General features: G+C 39.5%; 1 protein-coding gene across 1 annotated transcript in view; it reads left to right on the top strand.

The window, feature by feature from the left end:
- The window catches only part of LOC117290417 (WD repeat-containing protein 27-like), a 55,576-nt gene extending 31,293 nt beyond the window's left edge, over nt 1-24,283 (top strand). Inside the window, exons 19-24 of the mRNA XM_033771856.1 lie at nt 3,999-4,096; nt 8,413-8,534; nt 10,448-10,545; nt 14,142-14,244; nt 20,529-20,627; nt 24,206-24,283. Of these exons, the coding sequence (XP_033627747.1) occupies nt 3,999-4,096; nt 8,413-8,534; nt 10,448-10,545; nt 14,142-14,244; nt 20,529-20,627; nt 24,206-24,283 (598 nt within the window). The remainder of the gene's footprint in view (nt 1-3,998; nt 4,097-8,412; nt 8,535-10,447; nt 10,546-14,141; nt 14,245-20,528; nt 20,628-24,205) is intronic.
- Nucleotides 24,284-24,485: the final 202 nt, after the last annotated feature.

The following is a 24,485-nucleotide window of genomic DNA, read 5'->3' as shown; positions in this document are numbered from 1 at the left end:
AGACATCCTGTACTATGGATGAACAATGCCTCAGATAAATACATTCAATTTGTTATCTACAATTCAGTCAAACAGTTTTCCTGTACCAATCGGCCTCCGTAATATGTGAATGACTTGTCGCCCCGATATACTTGCCAAAGTTTTGCCAAGTGGAACATAGCTTGGATACAGTCAAGGGTTATCTCACCCTGCCTCCTATAATTGATATACGTATCTATAGTCTGGAACATCTTGATATGCTTTAGCAGTGTGTCAACAGATCATCTTTTCATTGACTTTGAAGGCATCTAAATTCACACATCCCCGTAATGCACACATCCTTCGCTTGATGAAATACACATCTGAATATCCTGCAAGACTACAAAACTTATAAAAGTGTGCTATCAAAGATCACTGATTGATCCCAATCTGTCGGAGTCACTTGGCCTGGAGAGAGGCATGGGGGTGCCAGGCCAACATGGCCAAGGCCATGCAGTCCCGCAGTGGGTAGCAGATAGTTAGCTCAATGGCCGAGCAGTCTCCCCCACTGAACTCAAACTCTGGTGTTTCTGATCAGCAGAATGTGGGTTTCCATTCCCCGTCTTGATACTTGTGTCCGAGAGCAAGACACTCAAACATTATTGCTTCGTCCACCAGATGGGATGTAATGTGGCTCCATGTCTTGGAATGCTCAAAAAAAGAATCCAGTTGTACTTGTGGCTAAGTGTGCTTAGAGTAGGGATTTCTGGCCCGGTGTTTCTGGCAGTGGCTGCCGAGTGTGCTGCAGCACCTTCAGATGAGCACTTTGTAAACACTAGGTTCCACATAAATGGGTCCCATAATTCATAAACTTCAAAACCCGTCTTTAAAAGTGTTTATCTTTGTTCCCGCTCCTTGGGCGGTATAAGACTCCAATATTGTTATTATATTGTTATTATACACTGTAAATGCTAAGTTAAGCACAATGCAGTCAGGGTTCATGGCTCTGCTTACTGTAAATAAGCAACGAATTGGCATTGACAGAACCAGGGAATTTTGTGCTACATGTGTATCATCAAGCATATTGCATGGATTAGCGAGGAATTTTTGCTTGTCTGCGTGTGTACTCCACATTACTAGGCATCTTTCGTGTACACAGCTAGTGCAGAAATTTTGCACTTGTACAGTGCGCAGAGAATGGTGATCATAAGCGCAGAATTTGAATTTGGTGATAAGCAGAGCCATGAAATACATGTAGGGCCCTGGACAGAAGATGGATAGGAGACTATGCCATGTATTGTCATTGTGAATGGCTTGTCTGGAACATGGGTGCTCTCTATCCACGTTTGGTTATTGTCAAAGACCTGTTTTCTCACTTGGTGTCTCCCATCATAAGCATAAAATAACAAGCCTGTGAAAATTTGGACTCAGTAGGTCATCAAAGTTGCGAGAAAATGATGAGAGAAACAACACCCTTATTGGACGAATTCGTGTGCTTCCAGATAGGAATAAAAGACTTCTAGCTAGAAGTCTTTTATTATTTGAGTGAGAAATTACCTCTTTCTCAAAAACTACGTTACTTCAGTGGGAGTCGTTTTCCCAACTATCAACAGCTCTCCAATGCTCGTTACCAAGTCAGTTTTTAAGTTAATGGTAATTACTCAAAATAATTATTAGCATAAAATCTTACTTGGTAGTGAGAAATGGGGAGAGGTTGATGGTATAAAACATTGTGAGAAACAGCTCCCTCTGAAGAAGTAAGTTTCCGCGAATTTGATTTCGACACCTCAGATTTAGAATTTGCGGTCTCGAAATCAAGCATCTGGAAGCACACAACTTCGTGTGACAAGGTGTTTTTTTCTTTCATTATTATCTTGCAACTTCGATGACCAATTGAGCTAAAATTTTCACAGGTTTGTTATTTTATGCATATGTTGAGATACACCAAGTGAGAAGACTGGTCTTTGACAATTACCAATAGTGTTCATGGTCTTTAAAAATGTAATTCTATGCATTGCACATGAAATATGCCGGACACTTATCGTGAAAGAGAAAGTGCTTGCTCTATAAACATGTCCCTTTGCCATTGAGTACATTTAATAATAGCCACCAAGTTTATCTTCATGTACAATTAAAGTCAGTGGACACTATTGGTAATTGTCAAAGACTAGCCTTCACAGGTGGTGCATCTCATAATATGCATAAAATAACAAACCTGTGAAAATTTGAGCTCAATCGGTCATCGAAGTTGCGAGATAATAATGAAAGAAAAAACACCCCTGTCACACGAAGTTGTGTGCGTTTAGATGGTTGATTTCGAGACCTCAAGTTCTAAACCTGAGGTCTCAAAATCAAATTCGTGGAAAGTTACTTCTTTCTCGAAAACTACATGTATGGCACTTCAGAGGGAGCCGTTTCTCACAATGTTGTATACCATCAACCTCTCCCCATTACTCGTCACCAAGAAAGGTTTTATGCCAACAATTTATTTGAGTAATTACCATCAGTGTCCACTGCCTTTAAAGGAACACGTCGCATGGATAGAACACAGTAAAGTACAATTGATGTATTTTATCATCAAAAGGACAACATCACTCACTAGGGTGCATTGGTATAGGGCATGTCTGTAGTATGTCGGAGATCTGTGTGCCTTTCAGGAAGTAAAACCATATCTCTTATAGAAATACTCTCCGACGGAAATCCAACACAAACTTGACATCAGAGAATTGTTATCCGACTATACCTGTCCTGGAATAATTTTGACGAGACCCCCTTAGGCGCATTTAGAAATCTGTGAGTCATAATGCGCTTTATAAATGCTATTTATTATTATTACTATTGACATATTATTATTTACATTGTCTGTCTTCCTTTATTTCTGGATTTGTATTGGATCACAGTGTGCTTTGAGTCCGAGTCACAGGAGTTATGTACAACACAAGTACATAATGTAGGTCACAATTTGACCTATTACTTGTTGGTCATGCCACGTTATAAGCACATCCTGAATTTTCCCAACGAGGGAATATTAACATAAGGTTCACATCAAAACAGTGTACTGCAAAAATATTGCCCCACAGTGGGTGGAGAGGAGTTGAATTTCAAAGGCATTACATTGGATTGGAAGAGCTGATAAAACAGCCTGTTCATGTTTTGGGGATCAACCACAAACATGAAATAATAAACCGGTGAAAATTTGGTCTTAATCCATTGTGAGAGTCAGGATAACAAAAATTAAAAACATCTATGATATTTGGTACGCAAACATATTTTGGTTGTTTACAACTGATTTCGGCTGATTGCATTGCTTAAAAGATGCTATGTCAGATTTTTGACCGATTTGACCCAAAAATGTTGAGGTATTTTGATGGGGGTTGAGAAAGTTACAAGCTTTCATTTGAGCCATTGTTCAAAAAAGTCCGCCAATTATTAGTAGCAGGGAAATAAAGTGCTCAAAATTAGTGTTTGTCGGAATCCCGACAATATATCACGTGACCAATTCTTATGTGTTTTATAAGAAACGTTTTAAATTTTTGTCATGGTTCCTGACCATTAAAAGTAAAAGTTAAACTTTTTTTCATTAGAGCGGGTGATACTCTTTGAAATACCATTCACTCAAAAAATTCTAATTTTTAATGTTTGGGGCAAAAAATCTGACATTAGCATCTTTAAGGTTTTCAGATACAGTTTTCTCGAAAGTGATTTTATTTCAGATGGAATTACTTCAAACAATATGTTTTTTTTGGCAATCCAACAGGCTGGTCCATGCGCACGCTGGAATACTTATAACATACCGATTTAGAATGATCCAACCAACTGAACTGAATGAAACTCTCCCTACGAACTGCAAATTACTACATGTACAATGTACATGCATGTTCTTTGCTTTCGGCAGAACCATAAAGGTGGTCCATATATTATTTGACGGTATGATGGTTTTAAACATAACTTCAACTCACACACTTGACTTGATTAATTGGATGAGTTAATTGAATTGATGAGTAACATTTTAAATTTTGTTTGCCCTTGTTGTTTAATAGATACCAGAGTAGCTCTCGGTACAAGTTGGTCAAGTCCTTCCAACTGACGCATGGCCAGCAAATAACAGCACTCTCAGCTGTCAATGGATTCCATTCCTGTATCCTTTTATTCTGTGCCTCTGTCATTGTGTATGAAAGCCCACAGTTCTAGCAAAAGGTATGTTTTTCTTCATAGTATTGCTGTTTTATTTCTACTCTTCATGTACATGTACCTACCACTCCATGCCCTACCAAGAGTATCTGTCAAGATCAGGGAGCGTAGGATGAGGCTGGCTGGCCACTGTGTCCGCCATCCAGAGCTAGTTGTGAGCCCTCTAGTTCTTTGGGAACCCATTGATAGAAACATGAGCAAGGGCAGGAGGAGACTAACATTCATAGATCAGCTGAAGAAGGCGCAACACAATACAAAACAACTGAGCTTAGGACGCTGATGGAGGCCCGGGATACGTGGAAGACGACCATCAGAGTTTTCCGAGAAGACGTCGGCTGAAGACAACTTCTCGCTCAACTGACTACATGTTTGTGCCATGTCTTTTTACTAGGAAGTCAGCGGTCATGAATGTAGTACTTAGTATCTTCTGCTTCACTAGTTTCTTGTATTCACTTACTTAAACCAAGCATGTACAGGGTTACACACCAATGTTGCGACACCCCTATGTTCCTATACCTCAATGTTCTAACACCCCAAGTGTGTTTTCCTAACCCTTACCTTAACCCTACTTTGTAAATGACGAGAATGTGGGGTGTCGTGGCTGAGCGGCTAAGAGCACCGCCGTCAAACTCGAGCTCTGACCTGTTCAAGGGAGTGTGTTCAGGAGTTGTGACACTTTTTTTAATTCAATTTTCAATCCCAGAATACATTCATTTCCATACTCTCATAAAAGAATAACGACAGTTACATGTATTACGGAGTAAAGCAAAACACTTGTGTCCTTAAGCAAGACACTTAACCACTACTTTGTCCTTCGGATGGGACATAAAACTGTAGGTCAACGCAAGTAAAAGACACACTTATTGCATAGAGTAGGGGTTCTGGCAGTTCGACTGTCTTCAATCACGAGGCTGCACTGTAGAAAGGAAGAAGAAGAAGGAGGTTCTCAGAACAAAGGGGTTTCAGATATAAAGCAGGCACCAAATTACCGCTACTAAAATAGTGCAAGGCCCCTCTTATGGGACATGCGTGCGCTGACCCATAACTTGTATCACATTGTTTTACATATCCTAGCGTATGCGTCCTATGTATTACAAGTTCAGGTTGGGGAAAAGAAAGGTAAGCAATGGCTATAAAATAGGAATTCTGCTAAGAAGCGCTCTGTAAGCAGAAATGTTTTATGAAACTGGCCCCAGTTGTCTCGTTTATGATGTGCAATTCATTGATAAACTGAAGTGCTGTACTTGCTAAACTTAATCCATGTATGTTGCTTGGCGCCCTCTTTTGACTTGAAGTGGCCATGATCCATAATTTTTGTTTTAACTGTCAGAGACCATTGTAGGAATGAGTATGGGGAGGTTATTTCAATCCATTGTTAATCCAATGGCAATTGAAGGTCAAATGTCACAACTTTGTTATTGCAGGGGACCAAAACATCAACAAAAAAAGTTCACGGCAAAAACCAAATCCTGACAAGTCTTAGAAGTCTGTCTCCACTTGGCAGCAGTCCGTGTAGCGATAAAAACCCCGACCAATTGATTAAATTAATGAGAAAATGAAAACATGCAGAAATAATAGACGAAAAGGATGTAATATAGCTTTTCTGTCATCACTGCCGGCAGGGGAACTAGGTAATTGAATAACAAGATTGTTGTACATGTATGATTCAGCATAATCAGACGTTTCCAACTGTGATTAGTTGCCCCCTTGCTGTAGTCGTTTGAGGGGAAATGTACCTGCGGAAGGCGACTCTCCAGGGAGCTCTTGGTTTTGCACTCGTACTTCCTGAGATCACAATCTCAGATCCGATAATTGAAATGGTCACTTCAGAAGGTCATCGGACGTGATCCAAGGCAACCTACTTAATGTTGTTAATTAGAAATTATGTCGGCGAGTTAGTTGAACAACCTCAATCCAATTTAGTCGAGAGCTTTTTACAGTTTTTGTGATTTCCGACGACGAATCATGCATCAAAAAGTTTTGTTTTGTGTCGTGTTTGATCGATATCTCAAGTTTTAATTTAATTGACATCTGTCTTGGATTTTTTTATGTGAAGTTGTGAAGTATCAATGCTGATAAAATTAAATCCAAAGCTAATCAACAATGACTAAGTGTAAAACTGATGGTGTTGTTAATTAGAAACCAAGGATGTCTCATAAGTGAACTTAGGAAACCTGCAAACTAAGGGTGCTTGCTATGTAAACCAGAAACACCTAGGTTCACCCCTATCACAATAAGGGTCCAGGGTTCTTTTACTACCAATCCTAGTACATGAGACCTACGGCTTAATGTCCCATCTGAAGGACAAAAAGTACCTTGCTCAAGGACAGTACCACTACTGGGACTTGAACCCACACTCTGCTGATCAAAAACATCAGAGCTTGAATCTGTATGAACTCTGGGTTAGATTTAGGCTTAGCAAGTTTGTTTGTGCTAAAAGTGCACAACCTGTTCTGATTCAAAACATCATGACCTTATCTCCCAAACCAATACAATTAGTCCTGTCTGAAACTGAAATTTATTCAGATCAAACTAGAGTCGATCCTTATCTATTTGGTTCAGCGTGACTCTTGAGCGCCTGTATCAAATGGGTGTTATAAGACTTGTGCAAATTTATTTGTGTTTTTATGACTAAAAAAGTGCACAGCCACCCCCCCCCTCCCCAATATGTTCGAATAGAGGATGCATAATCCATGTGCAGTGTTATTTTCACGATGTAGACAACATGTCAGTCCCTGTTGGTGGTTTGATCAGGTTGCTAGTACATACCACACCACACCACTACCGCATTTCACTGGAGCTACATTGTATTGATTGCACTGACACCGTGTCAAGATGTGGTACTCTTCTTTAGCGCCAAGCGTTTCCGTATTTCAAGGCTGGTATAGACTGGTTATCATTTCAAAACTGATACGTATGAAACTTATTTTGAGTATTTAGAATGACTATTTTTGTTGGTAATTCACAAAGACTTCTTGTTGGAAGGTTACCAATGAGCTTCCCACACACAAACACTGGCTGTACTTTCCATCACATCATCATTGTACATTTTTTGTGAAGATGGAGATATGTTTCATGAACTCATGTTTTGTACGGTTTTAAAGGGTCTGGGTTCTTTTTGTATGACGCAAAACACAATGTCCACAGATTTACATTGAACTTACACAGCTTGAAGATAATGATGCAAAGAGCTTCCCTTACAATGTTTTTTTTTGCGGAGGTGCTCTAGTTTTTAAGAAATGAGTAAAGCAAGTAACAGTTTCAGTGAGACGTAAATTATTTAAGCATGTAAAACGTATTTTTGTGAAATTGTTTTACTAATTTCTCAAAAACTACAGCAAGTAATATTTTTAGGTAAGCTTTTTACTATCATTGTCTGCAAACGGTGCAAGTTCAATGTAAATCTGTTGACATTGTGTTTTGTTGTACAAAAAGTATGCAAATTCTTTAAAGACACTGGATACTATTGGTAATTGTCAAAGACTAGTCTTCACAGTTGGTGTACTCTCAACATATGCATAAAATAACAAACCTGTGAAAAATGGCACAGTAATGGTTCACTACTTATTGTGGTGATTTTAAGATGGTTGCTATTTTTTGGAGGTCTGGATCTCTGTTACAATGTATAAATAACAAGGGTCTTTGATTATTAATTTACACGGATTAGTGTGGTGATTTTAAGATGGTTGCTACATTTTTTAGGTCAGGATCTCTGTTAAATACACATGTAACAAAGGTCCTTAATTCTCATTTAAGAAGTATACATTTTTAAGGCTTCACTCAATTGGATTGTATGACTAAAGCAAGCTAGTCAAAACGTTGAGACCAATTTAAGAACTCACCCCGCGGTAGTACAGTTAATTACGATCCTATAAGCTAAAGTAGTAGTCTCAGCTTATTTTCTATACCATCTGTCCGGGTAATAGTTAAAAAGCAGGACAGTTCTTTTCAGAACTGAGAAGTCTCCCGAACACCCGAACCATCTACTCCGCGGTAGTAGAATAAAAAAAGACAGTTCTGTAAGAACAAACTCTACCTGGCACGTAGATACACACATGGTGTTACCGCAAACCAAATATATATTGATACCTCACCATGCAATGCCTCAAATCCTATATATGTTCACATTAATGCGATTTTAGTTGAGTTCTGATTGTCTCAAGTGAAAAGGGCCTTTTGACAAATGCGGCCACATCGATATCTTTTATGAGCCCAGTCCCTTGATGTGATTTATATAGACTTCCTTAATAGCTCTTACTACAGATGTTGTGATGTGTGCAGGATCTGACAAGTCCCTGGAGATTTTGGACATGAATGTTGGGCGCAGTGTACGGATACTCCCCAACGCCCACACTAGACCAGTGCATTGCATATGCCAAAATGAAGTAAGAATCTTTAATTTGTTAAATAATGATAATATCAGTGGTTTCTTATATAGCGGTAAAATCTGTCACTAGCGCTTAAATCTGTGGGTAGACCAGAATCACACCCAAGTTTAAGATACAACCTGGGATGCAGCATCCATAAGCCATTTTGAGGTATGGCGGACATACAAGGTTTGAGTGTATTTGTAATTATACACCCAAACTAAACAGCTACACTCCTGTCACGTCCGCCATACCTCAAAAAGGATTATGGGGTCACCTAAAGGGGATGCAACTTTTTATTTTTGATATCAAATAATAAGGGAAACTTACTGAGTAAATTTTAAATGATTTGGCAATGACAAAAGAAAAATTGACTAGAACTTGAGAAGCTATATATACACTACACACAAGCATAGTATCGGTTGTTGAAATCCCCAAAGTACGAAAAGCAAGTTTCTAGCCACGTACAATGTATGCCCTGCCAAGATGAATGAGCTTCAAGTGACAAACCTGATCAAAACAAGACTTTAAACTGGCCTGACAGGGAACAAGAAATGAACCTAAAGGATTCGCTTCATCCAAATGGAAGTTGTCAATAACAAGCAAATATCATATCAATCATTTTCTAACATATTTTATGGCTTTTTGTGTGTGACAGTATTTTTTTGAGGAGTGATGAAATAGCGGTTTTTAACTATTTTAAAAAACTTGCTTTTTGAGGTCAAATACTCATCAGAAAATGTGAAGTCATCCTTTTACTAAAAATTTACTCTTATACATTGTATATCGCAATTCCAAAAAAAGCTATCATTGCGTTTCAATCATTATTTCCCCTTGTCCCATGACCATGTACATGTAGTTCATTCCTTAAACCATCTTCGCTTGGCTCTTTGGGCAGTACAAGTAAACAGCCTCTGCTACCAAGTATGTAGTGGACTAAGCTAAACCAATCACAAGAACCATCTCTGCCCTCACAGGTACCCATTTACCCCCTGGGTGATGAGAAGCAATTAGAGTTTAGAGTCTTGTTCAAGGACACAAGTGTCATGACCGGGATTCGAACCTACACCCTGATGACTCAGCAACCAGAACTTGAGTCCGATGCACTAAACCGCTCGCCCAAAAAAACAAAAATTTCCAAATTTGTGCGCTTGACAATTTTCTCTCTTCACTTGTATTTGCAAAGTTGCAACCCTCTTTGAAGAGTCGTGTAGACATGCGTTCAGCTGATTTTCTCATTTATCTATCATTAATGGGGCCATAGAAATATTGAAGCACCCCAGTTTATCATGTTTATGATACCCATGCCTACATCCTTATGGACTGTGAAGGTAACCTCGTTTCAGTCCTGGGAGTAGTTGGCAATACTGTGCACCTCGTTTGCAGTTGATTTGGGTCGATAGCCCCAAACGGTTTTGTGTAGTCCTCACCTTAGAGTAGCCATCCAGCCTTGTTACATGTATGTTAGCTGATATTTCATTTCCAAAGAAACAAATTTAAAAAGTGTGTTTGACCATTTGCATTTTTCGTCAATAGACCGTGCAAGTCTTGCGAGTATTCAAACATTTTGGGGACTTTGTTAATCCCTCAATCATACTTCATCAACGCATGAAGGAAACAAACTCGCACACTTTATTGTGTCCCAATGTTTGAAACACGCCCAAGACCTTGCACAGTCTATTTATTATAAAGCTGCATGTCTAGGTTGTGTCAGTTGTAAAAACCAACAAGCGTAGACATATGAATTGTTTTAGTGGTGCAGGTGGATTTGATCAGTTCCCACATCATTACCAACCCACGCTTTCTACACATTCTTTACCCTCACCCAGGACTCCAAACTGCTGAACCCCACATCCATGTGGTTTGAAACCCCATCAGAGCTCCCCTTTGCTTCCCCCACCGTCTCACCTCCCTCTGCTTTCCTCTCACAGGGCTCCGCCTACGTCAGCCATCCACCGTCGGCCTACGACCTGTTCACAACAGCAGCCGTGACAGATAGTATCAAGCTGTGGGATGTTCGTACAAACAGGTAAAGCACAGCAAAACAACATGCCTGTCTTAAAGGCACTGGACACCTTTGGTACCTGTGTAGTTGTCAAAGACCAGTCTTCTTACTGTGGTGTATTCGAACACATGTATACAATAACAAATCTGTGAAAATTTGGACTTGATTGGTCATCGAAGTTGCCAGAGAATAATACAAAAAAAAACCTTGTTGCACATATTAATTTGTGTGCTTTCAGATGCCTAGACAAGGCTTCAAAGCATGACAAAAATTGAGTGCGAAATTACCTCTTTCTCAAAAACTACATTACTTCAGAAGGAGCCATTTCTCACAATGTTTTATACTATCAACAGCTCTCCGTTGCTCATTACCAAGACAGTTTTTATGCTAACATTTATTTTTATTAATTACCAATAGGATTCAGTGCCTTTAACGGGTCTGTACACAAATGGCTTTTGGAACCTTTCAAACATTTCAATCCTATATAAATGTAGATACATAAAATAAAACTAACCCATGACAATTTAATTTCAAAAGGTGGTTGTTCTTTTGAGATATAGCCTAAAATCCGGAGTGACTTTGTCCGCGCGGGAAGAAACTTTGTCCACTCAGGAAGAAAAATCCCTAAAAGGAATACACATAATCTAAGAAGCGTTACCGGTGCCGGTAACGCTTCTTATTTTCAGATTTTGGGGGAGATAAAAGGTAATCGAAGTGAAATAATTCTAAAAATGCATTTTGCTATCCAAAGCTGCTGTACTTCTTACCACGCAAATTTTCATTGACTTTAATTTCAGAGTTATGACTTAACATAAACAGACCCTTTTAAATGTAGGTCACTGACTGCACAGGTCGTCCTTCAGTGTAGACGACCTTCATTTTGTAACCATGGTGATTTTGCTTGTTGATTGATGCCCACAGAAACATGAGATGTGCAGTTCGAAATGATAACAAAAACACTCGATAAAAACGTAGTGTTTGAAGACGACTGCAGAACTTTTCTGAATGTTGTTCCCCATAGACGGAAACATAAGCAATTAGATAAAAAGATAACACTAAATTACCAAGTTAGGTAAAAACACTTCAATTAAAGGGGCAATTACGAATATGTGTACAACACTCATTTTTGTTCCAAACACAACTCTCCAGTCTGCTTTAGTTTTGGTTTTTGTTTCTCTTTTTTATTGAATGATGTTAAAGGGAAGGTATACATTTACTGGGTTAGAATTGACTTGTGGACAACAAGTCGTTAATGGTCTGCCGCGGTGAGATAGTTGAGTTGCGGCGGTACGCTCGTGAGATCACTGCTCTCGCGCGAACTGCTGGTTGCCGTTTTCTACTTGTTAAATGGGACCGTAGTCGAGAGAGCAAAAGTCTAGCGGGGCAAGCAGTCTCGCGAGAATACCGTGGGAATCGCAGGGAGATTCAGAATAGAGTAGTAACACTTTCACCGTGACAGACATTGTACGATTTGTCCACAAGTCTAGGTTAGAAGTAAAGCAGCTTTCGATAGTGCAAAGCATTTTAGGAATTGTTTCACTTTGAAGTAATGTGATTATGTAAAAAGATTTCAGCTCTCATTTTCATGCCCCCCAATTTGAATCTGAGAAGTGTTACTATTTGTTGGAGTGTCCTGGCCGAGCAGATAAGAGCACCGAAGAGCACCAAATTCAAACTCTGGTGTTTCTGATCAGCAGAGTGTGGGTTCGATTCCCAAGCCGTGACACTTGTGTCCTTAAGCAAGACACTTAACCATTGCTTCGTCCTTCGGATGGGACGTAAAGCCGTTGGTCCCATGTGTTGTGCAACGCATGTTAAAGAACCCAGTGCACTTTTCGAAAAGAGAAGGGGTTCACCCCGGTGTTCCTGGCTGTGGCTGCTGTATGCTCCGTAGCACCTTGTAAACCCTTATAAGGTGCTAAATATTTGGGTCTCAGAATTCATCACTGCAATAACCTATCTTTCTGAAAGTTTGATTATACTCAGCGCCTTGAGTACCTTGTTTGGTAGATACGTGCGCTATATAAGACTTCAATATTATCATATATTTTTACTGTCAGTCAGTCAGTAGCATCTCTCAGACTGCGTATTCCAAGTACGGATCATTCTTCCTTCTTAGACATTATCGCTCTAGATTTTCTGTGACATCTAAAAAGTGCGACCACTTTTTAACCGTGTAAACAATCAAACGATTCCAAAAACCAAAAGCAAAATGGTTCAATTCAATTCAAAAGAACATTGTTTACTACCTTTGCACATGGAGGCATCATCCTTATTAAAGCCATGGTTGTGTATAAGGTTACATGCTATAATCCCATGTAGGAAGTGAATAAGTGAATGTTTTCTGGTACATAGAAACTATGTTACCAAAAAGATTCCAATCTCGGGAAGTTGAAACTTACATTTAATCGCTGTTGGAGCAAACAGGAAAAATGTACTCAGATTTGTTTATAAATCGTTGTAATTGTCAGAATGTGGATGTGAATCACTAGCCAGAGAGCTGCTTCAGTTTTGACATACATTTTATGTTTTTTGTTTAATGGCTGTGGACACTATTGGTAATTACTCAAAATAATTATTAGCCTATAAATTTACTTGGTAATGAGTAATGGGGAGAGGGTATAAAACATTGTGAGAAACGGCTCCCTCTGAAGTGAAGTAGTTTTCGAGAAAGAAGTAATTTTCCACGAATTTGATTTCGAGACCTCAAGTTTAGAGTTTGAGGTCTCGAAATCAAGCATATGAAAGCACACAACTTCATGTGACAAGGGTGTTTTTTTCTTTTATAGTTATCTCACAACTCCGATGACCAATTGAGCTCAAATTTTCACAGGTCTGTTATTTTATGCATATGTTGAGATAGACTAAGTGGGAAGACTGGTCTTTGACAATTACCAATAGTGTCCAGCGTCTTTAAATGTTGCTGTTACATTTTGTACCACAGTAGTTTACTTTGGTACGACAATCTTTTTTCCTCCTTTTTCCCATCTTTTTGGACCCAATTTCTATTAAAATTAGTAAACAAACATGAGAAAAAAGTGTAGAATAGTTTGAACCACTTTTGGTTTGTGGAGAATCTCTATTGCTTATTGGTGTTAGACATGTTAGAGAGAACAAGGCAATGGCTATGAATTTGTGGTTAAGGCTCAGCCTCACTACCATTGATGTAAAGCGCATTGATACGGTTTGTGAAATGCGCTGTATAAGAGTGATTATTATTATTATTATTATTATTATTATTATTATTTATTGACATTGCACCTACATGTATTCTTTATTTTGGACTGAGTTTGCCTTTAATTTTATTAAGTGACCTGCCAGCAGGACCAGTTAGCTTGACATTTTCACCAGCTTTTTCACAAGTTCATTCTTCGAATGAAATGGTGATGCTTTGCAACACTGAACTAGACACCCAGATTGAATTTTGATTGGTTCTCTGGTATTTTAACTGGATTTTGGCCAGCGGACCACTGTTAAGGGCAAATGTAGCCAATGCCTTGTTCATTCTTTGTTGAGAACTTGTTACATACGAGAAATGAAGTGGGTTAAACCACAAGGAGAGGTTAAGCATGTGTCCTTGAATAAAAGCATTGATTTATTGGATCTTGTTAACTTTGTAGGTGTGTCAGGCGGTTTGAAGGCCACATGAATAGAGCCCATCGCTGCAGGCTAACAGTCAGCCCCTGTGCCAAGTACATTGCATCTGGCTCCGAAGATAAATCAGTGAGTAACACTCTAACATGTCATTCCTTGATTTCAACACAGTATTTGTTTTATCCGACTGATAAAATCTCTATCTGATGAGATTGCATTCTCGGTGGCTGGGCATGTCAAGATAAAAACGGATAATTTTGTTGGGGTTTCCGTTTCTTGAAAGTTTTGAGAGCGGTCCTCGCGAATGTGGCTACATTCAAAGCGAGATCATGCAACGACGATGTTTATCTGGAGTCGACATGTCTGCTAGGTGAGGGGGTTTAAACATCTAGACGGATTCTTGTCTGTAATTGAGGAGACATGTTTGAGTAAGATTGGCAATCCCAGATGCACAGATCCACTTTCATTCCTCGAGAGCCATGAGCCCCCAACCCCCGTGTCAGGTTAATGTGTATGTTTGGTTTGCCGATGACTAGAGCATAGAGCAAGCTAGTCAAAAGGTTGAGACTGATTAAGAATTCACTCCGTGGTAGTCAAGTTAATAACAAGAAGTCCCCTAGATCCACTATAGTTCCAACCGATTTCCTACCTTCCGACCTGGGCCCAATTTCATAGAGCTGCTTAAGCACAAAATTTCGCTTCAGCAAAAATATCCTTGCTTAGTAAAATCAGATTACCGGCCAAGACTCCACTCAATTGTTAAGCTATGTACACAACAGCTAAATACCAGTCACAAGCAATGTATATGGCATGAAATTTTGGCCAGTAACATGTGTAAAATAATCAAGTTTTTTTTGTGTGCTTAAGCATTTGTTTTGCTTAAGCAGCTCTATGAAACTGGCCCCAGGTAGTAGTTAAAAAGCAGGACAGTTCTTTTCAGAGCTGGGAAATCTCCCGAATTCTGAAAATCTACTCTGAGCATGGAGGTTCTACCTCCATGCAATGCCTCAAATCCCATACACCGTATAATGTGTATCTTTTGAACAGCGACTGCTCTATATTCCCACTCCCCTGTGTTCCAACACCCCTATTTTTAGAAAACCCCTTATGATTTACACGCTAGTGTAATGGTTAGGGTTCGGTCTAGGAATATAGTGTTAGAGTAACAGTGAGGGTTAGTGGTAGGGTTATAGGGTTAGGGTAAGGGTCGGAGTAAGGGTTATGGTTAGGGTTAGGGTAAGAGTTAGGGTTAGTGATATGGTTAGGGTTAGGGTCAGAGATGGGGTTAGGGTTAGGGTTAGGTTAGTGTTAGAGTTTTAAATGTAGTGTTAGTGTTAGGGTTAGGGTCAGAGTTAGGGTTAGTGATTAAGATTTAGAAGATTCACTAGGGGTGGTGGAACATAGCGGTCTCAAAACATAGGGATGTCTTAACGTAGGGGTGTAGTCTTTTCAATGAGCTACATGTATTAGGGAAGCGTTTCATTCAATCTCACCCCCTCCCTCTCCAACTTAAAAGATTGAGGATGTGTTAGGTTATTAGTGTCTTAACGGCCTGTTGATGGCCTCATCAGAGGCAATAGCAGGAACCGGGCGAATGTTGTCACATTAACTAATGTGATTGCGTTTAACCTCCTACTGGAGACGGAGAGTCTGAGCCAGCGTTGCGGAAAAAAACATGAGACGGATATTTTGAAGTGCTCGAGGAAGCAAGGTTGAGCGCTTGTTTTTTTTTTTTTTGTGGAAGGATTTTGCAATCACAGTTGTCGTGGTGCCTTCCTGCCTGGAGTTAGTGTTGATTTCCTGGTAAGACGCTCTCGCAGGTACATGTAGAATGTTTGAAATGTGGGACATGGAAAAGGGGTCATCAATTGCAGTGGTTGAGCCTGTGAGGACACGTTTGGTAATTGTCAACAATATGCATAAAATAACAAACCTGTGAAAAATTTTGGCTCAATTGGTCATCGAATTTGCAAGAGAACAAGAGCATAATAAAAAGCTTGAACAACTGAAGTCTTTTATTTTTTGAGTGAGAAATTACCTCTTTCTCAAAAACTACGTTACTTCAAACCAACCTGTGAAAATTTTAGCTCAATTGGTCATCGAATTTGCATTGTTTTATACTATCAACAGCTCTCAATTGCTTGTTACCAAGTAAGTCTTTTATGCTACAGTTTATTTTGAGTAATTACCAATAGTGTCCAGTGCCTTTAAGGAAAATCTAAATTTTGTGATTATAAGGATATCAATTCACTACACATCTAAAGGCAATTTGTCAAAATTAGTCCAGGACAACCAGCCGATATTTGGCGCCTTGGACGTGGTTTTTACACGCCGTTAATTCGCCTCGTTTGAAATTGGGTGTCAGAGAAAATATGGGTAAAGTTCACAGTGCCTGGGGTTACATTTGTTTACAACCGCAGAGACTTAGATCGCTTTCTACTGGAATTCACAAGCAGGGGGATCTCTACATATTTCACTATCTATAAGTTACACATCTCACTTATATTATATACAATGACCTTCAAACCTTTCAGATCTCTAAAAATCTCAAGTTTGTTTATACTATACATTTAATCAGCTCAGTGGTGTACATTGGCAAAGGGATTGCTTTTAGTTATTCAGAACATCTAGAAATTCACTGAGTTATTTGATATGTCGAGATTCACCAAGTGAGACAATGGTCTTTGACAATTACCAAAGGTGTCTATGCCTTTAACGCGGATTTCCCGATCTTGCAAATCTTAATAAGAAAAGTAGATAATTGACAATTAGTGGTACCTGGCTGGTCTTTGACAATTACCAAAGGTGTCCAGTGTCATCAAGGTGTTCATGATGTAGTTCAATATATTCACGATCTTCATTTATTCAAACATTGAGAAATTCAGCTATTCAAATATTTAATTATATTAATTTAATCAAAGGTTCATTATATCATCAGTAAATTCAACCATTTTAGATACATAAACATGTACAATATTCTGTTTTTCAATGTCAAGAAGTTCCTTTATCATTCAAACATTCCGTTCATACTCATGATATTCAGATCTACAGTATTGAGACATCTAAAAATTTACCTCTACAATCGTTGGTGACACATTTTAGGCACTAGAACCAACTATCAAGCAGTGAAAGTGCAATGTGTGAACTACTTCAGCCACCCTAGACCCTAGACACAGGTGGCACCTTCCCTTGAAGTGATTGTCACTTCTTGTAAGGAGACCAATTTCAAGAGGATTCAGTGACAAATCCTCCCAATACAATAGAAAGGCTCATACATACGGAACTTTGTCTGAAATCGATGGCTTTCTTCCAGTGGAAGCCAGTCGATTGTCATTGCTGATTTCCTATACGTGATAATTAGGGGCAGACACATTATACGTCAGACAATTCAGTACTACACTGTAAGTTCGGATTGTAGTGATACACTCCCCCCCCCCCCCCACACACACACCAAGCCTTGTACATGTTGATAATTAATTCACCACATTAGCCCGGTTCATACTTCATGCGAATGCGAATACAAAGCAAATTTCGTCGTCACATGGCTGCCATTGTATTGAATGTTTTGCACGAGTTGAGCACAAGTCAACTGATGCGAATTATTCATTGCGAATTTGTGACGTCAAAATTCATATCCATTCGCATTTGAGGAATTATGAACCGGGCTTATCTTAAATACCTTTATCTTGAAGTAATTTGGGGGAATGCGGTTTGGGAGTATGGTTCATTTCCCTAGGGTTGGTAGACCCACACAAAGACTCTTGCAGACTGTCCTGGTGTAAGTACATGTACTGTTTCGATTGGCAACAAGGAAAAAAACCAAACCCCAAAACGGAAAATGTTTTCTGACAGATGTCCCAATAGACATGTTTTACATGCTGTAGTTCCCATGAATGTCTTTTTTAGTATCTCAGCTATATTGAACAAGGGTCTTTATAACAACTTGAGGGTTCCGTTATAAAGCGAACAAATTGTACAGGGAAATTTGTGACAGGTTTTTTTCTCTTGAGAAAATAGAAAATAAGCTGTTGCAAACTGCTTACCAACCAAGAGTGTTTATGATATAAATTAAAAAAGTAGATAATGGCTTGATGTTTCCACCCTAGCAGAGTCTTTCTTGAAGGCTAAATGGGGAGAGCAGGACTCGAACCTGCAACTTTCAGATAAACATTCTGGTGCGCTACCAATTGAGGTATACTACATGTAGCCCTGTGTTGCAGTCATGATATTCTCTAGAAGCCGATTAGAGCATACTGATCGAAACGTCGAGTTGAAGCCAACGGTTCTTTTCAGAACCACCCCAACTCAGAGATAGTCATTACATGGTGTTACCGCAAACCTTTCCATATCATGATATTCGTCTTACTGTAGTTTGATTTCTGATTGTTGTGGCTTTGGAAAAAAATCAGAAAACATGTGATTAAATGTACTGAATAGTCTTGTTACAGCCTGTAGTACACCATGTGTACATGTACGTCAGGCCTTGTGAAATGTGTCTACTTTATTCAAACAAATATCATGCCTGGTCTTGGCAGTCTCCCTATTTTGTCATTTCTTTGTTCCGGGGGTGCCTGACAGAACCCAAAGCAAGTCACTGACCGGTCCAGACAAGAGTTTCATAACATGCTGCAATATACAAATACCACATCCCCAAATAAAGCCGTGACTTGGCCCGAGTCATCACAAACCCTTAGAAGCATTGGATTGATACTAATTTAGTGATGAATCATCAGTCTCTGCGGGGTTCCCGCCATTACACCGTCAAACTTTCTTTCTCACCGCTTTGAAACCTTTTTTTCTCATATCGATGTTGCTTGCCAGTTTTCTGATGGGCTGCTTTGAAACCATCAACCCTGTGAGACAAACGCTTGAATGATTAAAATGCCATTGTGGATATTCTCTTGTGTACAGATGTTACAATGTCATGGTCCAGCGGAGCGTTACGGCGTTCCACTGGATTGCTTGTCTTGGTTCCAAGACCTTCGCAAGGATCAATTCCAACTAAAGAATGCGTCACACACTATCCTTTATTCTCATAAAATGGACCAGTTTCAACAATAGAGGGTGCCGCTATCATAGTTTGACTTTTAGCTTCAGTGATCCTCAGCCGCGATGAAATCAGAAAGACCAACACAAATTCAGAGCGACCGATAAAATCAGAATGACCAATACACATTCAGTACTATTACAAATACGGTTTAATTATTCGGGGTTGAACAAAGACAAATTGACCGGAGCAGGATTTGAACCAACAACCTCCAGATTAAAAAACAAGTGCTCTACCAACTGAGCTATCTAATCTAGCCCTATGTTGGCGGTCTCCCCATTTTGTCAATATCTTTGATCGGGGTCAAGTCTCAGTTACCTGCTGTGTAGCCAGCAATCACACCCAAGTTGACGATACTACCTGGGACAAGAAATAAATATATGTGATTCCACAGCTCAATTTTTCACTGCCTCTTCAATAAAGCAACATCCAAAATACATTTGATATTCTTAAAATAATGAGCAAGTAGGAGTGATGTTGGTTTTGTTTTGTTGTCCATGGAATAAATCTTATAACAGGTGGGTTGAATTCAGTGCGCAGCTAGGCAATCAAGAATATTATTTCCCCCATCTGAATTGTTCACGACTGTTTAAAATCAAAGCCATATTGTGTACCCCCCCCCCCTAAGAAAAACGAGAACAAGAATCTAATAACCACAATAATATCGGGTACCTGTGGCCCACATATGTGTAGGTCGGCATTGGAGTAATGCCCGGAGGGTTGACCTCCATTGGTTAGGCAATTGTCTCATCAGTGCATTAGGGATTTAGCCAGTATCTGATATATTATTTGAGTGGGTTTATAATTTGAGAAAGCTGTTGATGATTGTGGATGAGTTTGTTGTCATGGGTGTGGGGGAACCTGAACTTCCTGTTTGGACATGTTGGAGAATGTGTTTAATAGAGACAGAATGACTTCCTAAAATATCGGAGGTTGACAACCTTTTCTTTTGGCATAGGCCTATACTTGAAGTTTGAGACGGGGCTAGATTCGGGGGAGGGAGATGGAGAGGTCACAGAACCTTTATCTTAGTTTATGTATTTTACTCAGTTTAATAAACTGCAAGTGCAAAGAACACTGACCTGGTAAAAAAAAAAAAAAAAAAAACCTTAAAACTTTGAAAATTCATAACTTTTTATTGAAAGTTAGAAATGCCAACTCTCTTTCTGTATTTTAAACATACACTAAGCCCCTTGAGTACCTTGTTGGTAGATACGTGCGCTAAATAAGACTTGTGATTTTTTAGTTGCAATATAAAGACATCAAGTGAAAACTAATTGAGCATTGCTTAAACAAAATTTACTGCTAAATCATTGATGTATTTTTGTTAATCTTCACCATTTTCTTGTTGGCTCTCTTTGTTTAGGCGTATATATTTGATGTCCGAGCTGGTACCTATATTCAGAAGCTGTCAGGACACACGGATGTCGTCTCTGATGTTGCATTCCATCCCTTGTACCCAGAGGTAAGTCATGTCATGCCCCATTACTCATGCCTTCTTTAGACAGTGAGAAAGCAGGTCATTATTCAAGCTTTAATTGACCCCGTTCGACTGTATTTATGGAAACATTGGCCGTAAAATTAGATTGAGGATGGCGATGTCAATGAGGCGTTGAGATGGACATGCTCAGAGCTGTGTATTGGAAGATGTTATTTAAAGTTAATTAATGGATATAAAACACACTTCTATAGTTGTTTGTAATCATCGGTCAGGTTCAAAACGATCAGTTTAAGAGCACACTTCAATAATGGCTGCCGACTTGGCAACTGCTAATGTAGTTACCAACACAGGAGGGCGGTATAACAATTATCTTGACAAAAGAGTTCCGACAACTGGCAGCTATCATTGAAGCATAAGCATTTATGTGCACACAGTGCCAGACTAGACTACTGTTTGCTACTTTTGGACCGAAAATAATAATAATAATTTGGGGGGCTAATCGTCCTTACTCGCAGCTAAGAGCTGAATTGCGAAGGACGCGGCTACAACGTGTTCGAGAAGCAGGCATGCAAGGGCGCATTCAGCTGCCAGCCACATCAACCCATTATGACCACGGAGCACAGCCAAGATCGAAAGTGTTTGATTTTTTTCCTGAGGGAGGAAAACCGGATAGTCTGGAAAACCCTCGTGGCACAGCAGAGAACCAACGCACAACTCAACTCACATATGGCCCCGACCGGGAATCGAACCGGGGTCACCTTGGTGAGAGGCGAGCGCTTTACGCACAAGCCAACCGTGCCACCCTCTAGTATCCACGTGACCAACGAAAAACACGTCATTTTTATGTCGCAACTCTTCCAATACATAACCACATGTATGGACTTCATCTGGACACACACATGGCCTTGCCCTTGGCTGTGTGGTGAATTCAGGTTAGCTCCATGGTCAATTGATGTGACTTTTATCATAAGGATCAACCAATGAGGTGGCCTGGAAAAATGTATTTCTTTAAACAGGTGTAGCATTTTTACTCTCACATCATCATTATCATCTTTCGTCCTTGGAAGCTGCTTTGATGAAATGGTGCCAGGTTGCTTTATCCCTCATGAGTTGTTGGGTCTCGTTTATATTGAGATTTGTGTCTTTGGTGATGGTGTCTGGTACTCACACATACATGTACATGTAGGAAAACAAAAGAACAGCCCTTTTCATGTGGTAAACAAGGTATTTGAAACACTGTTGAGTCTGACCGCCCTTGAAATCAAAATATAAATCACTTAGTGTTTTGTGTCACGAACAGGATATAGAGGAAGCCGTACAATTTTTTGAGAAAGTTAAAAATGGAATTGATTTTCCTGCTGCTTAGTGCTGGTTATTCTTAGGCTGCGAAAACCACAGTGAAATATGTGGGCGGAAATAAAACCCCTGTCTGCGGCACATGTGCCTCTCGATGCAAGGGGGGAGGTTCAGCCAAGTTTTCGGTGGGAAAGAGTCTTAGCTCGGGAAAGGTGTGTGTTTGTAGGTACCTGACCTGGCTAGGGTGACTCATATCCCACTCTGGTGCTCCTTGGCACCGCTGCCAAACTTGAGTGGGTTGTTGGAAGGGGGGTGGGTTGTTAAATAAGAACCACTGGTTTCATCGAAAAGTATTGCTTAAGAATAGTGTTGGAATTGAACTGCGTCCAATTTCACTAAAAGTTGCTAAGCACAACATGACTATGCTCACCAGAACAGGGTTACCGGCCAAATTACCAAGTCACATGTACAATTTGTGACTGGTATCTTGCTCTTTTTTTTGCCAAGCATAAACTTGTTAAGCAATATTTTCTGCTTTTAAAAGCAGCTCTATGATATGACATTGGGCCCTGGTTGTTAGTGATAATGTTAATGGAATAAACGGTGTCCGAATTGACGGCCACGGCTTCTGGCTGGATCGAGGTACCATCGTGAGTTGAAGTGTAAGACGTCCTTAGAGGCAATCTTAGAGTGCGTTCGTTTAGCTTCCCGGGGTCGACCCCGTTGTGTGGCGTGTTTTTTTTTCTTCCAGGACGAACGTGGGTAATTATCTGCACACGTTTGTCCTGGAAAAAAAACACGCCACACACCGGGGTCGACCCAGGGAAGCTAAACGAACGCACCCCAAAGTAACAACTGTAGCCTAATAGTTACAGAAAATATATTTATTAAGTGCATTGTGCTGAAACAATTTGATGGATCTTTACATCATTAATAGTACAACAAACTTCTTAAAGACAGACCCATTCATTTGTAATTTGACTTCACATTTGATGTCGACAAATGTTGCACTTTCCACCATTTGAACTTTGGGTAAGATTTTTCGTCCCACTTTCAGACAGACTTGGACCTACGTATGTACAGGTGTAGGAATTTTTTTCTTTTCACTTCTTGTACTATCTTGTACACAACAATTTGGTCCGGTTAATATTTTGAGCTACAAGCATCGAGCATTGACAAGCGCTGCGGTCTTGTGGCTTCTCAACCCAAATTCTAGCCCTGGGATGTGATGCCAGATAAACTTGAGTGGAATTGATGGTGCATTTAAGATTTGTCCAAATAGTAAACATCTTCCACCAGTGATGTTAATTAGAATTGAAACTTGAGTCACATTCGACAGTTCGAAATGTTCTTAATTCATTCGCCATCATGTTGTGAACATGTTTAAGTGTGTGGGTGGGATTGGGTCGGGATTTGGGTGGGAGTGAGCAGAGTTTCCGCTTCAATTAACTTATGCTAAAGGAATCAAATTAGAGTCGTGTTTGTGCTTGTTTCATTCCGGTTTTGAAAGCCTACCCTAGCTTCCAGAATGCGTGATACTCAAGTAAATTTTAGGTTCCTTCTCAGTTTTGTTGGATTAAAATCTGTCCGTGTGACGGATACATTTTGGTTTTGGGTTCCTCTTTTTTTCTTCTTTCTGTCATTCTGCTCTTGAAGCCCATGAGGTTTATCTGCTGCCCTCTGTTGTTTAGTGTTTTGAGCTGTGTCCACCTAATGACATTTATCAAGGATGGTAATATAATTGAGATCCACTGTGTTGTTTGATGATCAAAGGATTCATTTTGGTGTGTTTTTTTCTTTTTTCTTTTTCTGTTTTTCTTTTTGTTGCCTGCTTTGGACGGCCATGAGGTCTATCTGCTGCCCTCTGTTGTTGAGACTTTTGAGCCGTGTCCACCTATTGAGGATGATAACATAAGAGATCCATTGTATGTAGTTTGGCAATAATTGTTTTTATTGGTTTGGATAGACAGTGATAATCGAAAGTCCAAGCAATGGGAAATCAAAGTGAAGTTCTCAATGTATTGGGTAGATAATTGTGTTTGGGGAGGGGGTTGTCTTTCAAACCAGCACTTGTGGGGTCCTTTAAACAACGGAGCAAACTGCTTCCATGCAACGTTGTCTTTGTTCATATGGTTCTTGATGTACCCTGGAAAGGACTTTTTGACGGGCACCAAGAACCGGGAAGGAATTTGTAAATAATAATGGTTCTCTTGTAAAAGGATGTATCTGAGAAAACTCCTTCAAATTATGGTATTGATACTTTGGGTGTTTTAATTGAAATGTGTTTATTGTGTTTTATAATGCAGCCTTGTTCTTACAGGAATACCCTATCAGGCCTGATTCTGAACAATGATATTTCTATTTCTTGTTCCTCAATCAATTGAGGTTTTTGTTTAATCTGGGACATTTAGAACGAGGTTGAGCATGAAAGAGATGAAGTCAAAATTACTGTCTTTGGTTATGTAAACAGTTAGGTTTTTGTTAAGAGTCAATGAGAAACAAATAGAAATACATCGTGAATCAATATATGTATACAAACGATTGTAAATTTTTAGGTTGAAACTAACAAAAGTAAAGAAGTAAAAT

The sequence above is a fragment of the Asterias rubens genome, chromosome 1 (genome assembly GCF_902459465.1).
Source record: "Asterias rubens chromosome 1, eAstRub1.3, whole genome shotgun sequence".
NCBI classification, from domain to species: domain Eukaryota; kingdom Metazoa; phylum Echinodermata; class Asteroidea; order Forcipulatida; family Asteriidae; genus Asterias; species Asterias rubens.
Note: the sequence above shows the minus strand (reverse complement) of the source record. Positions and strands in the feature narration are given on the sequence as shown.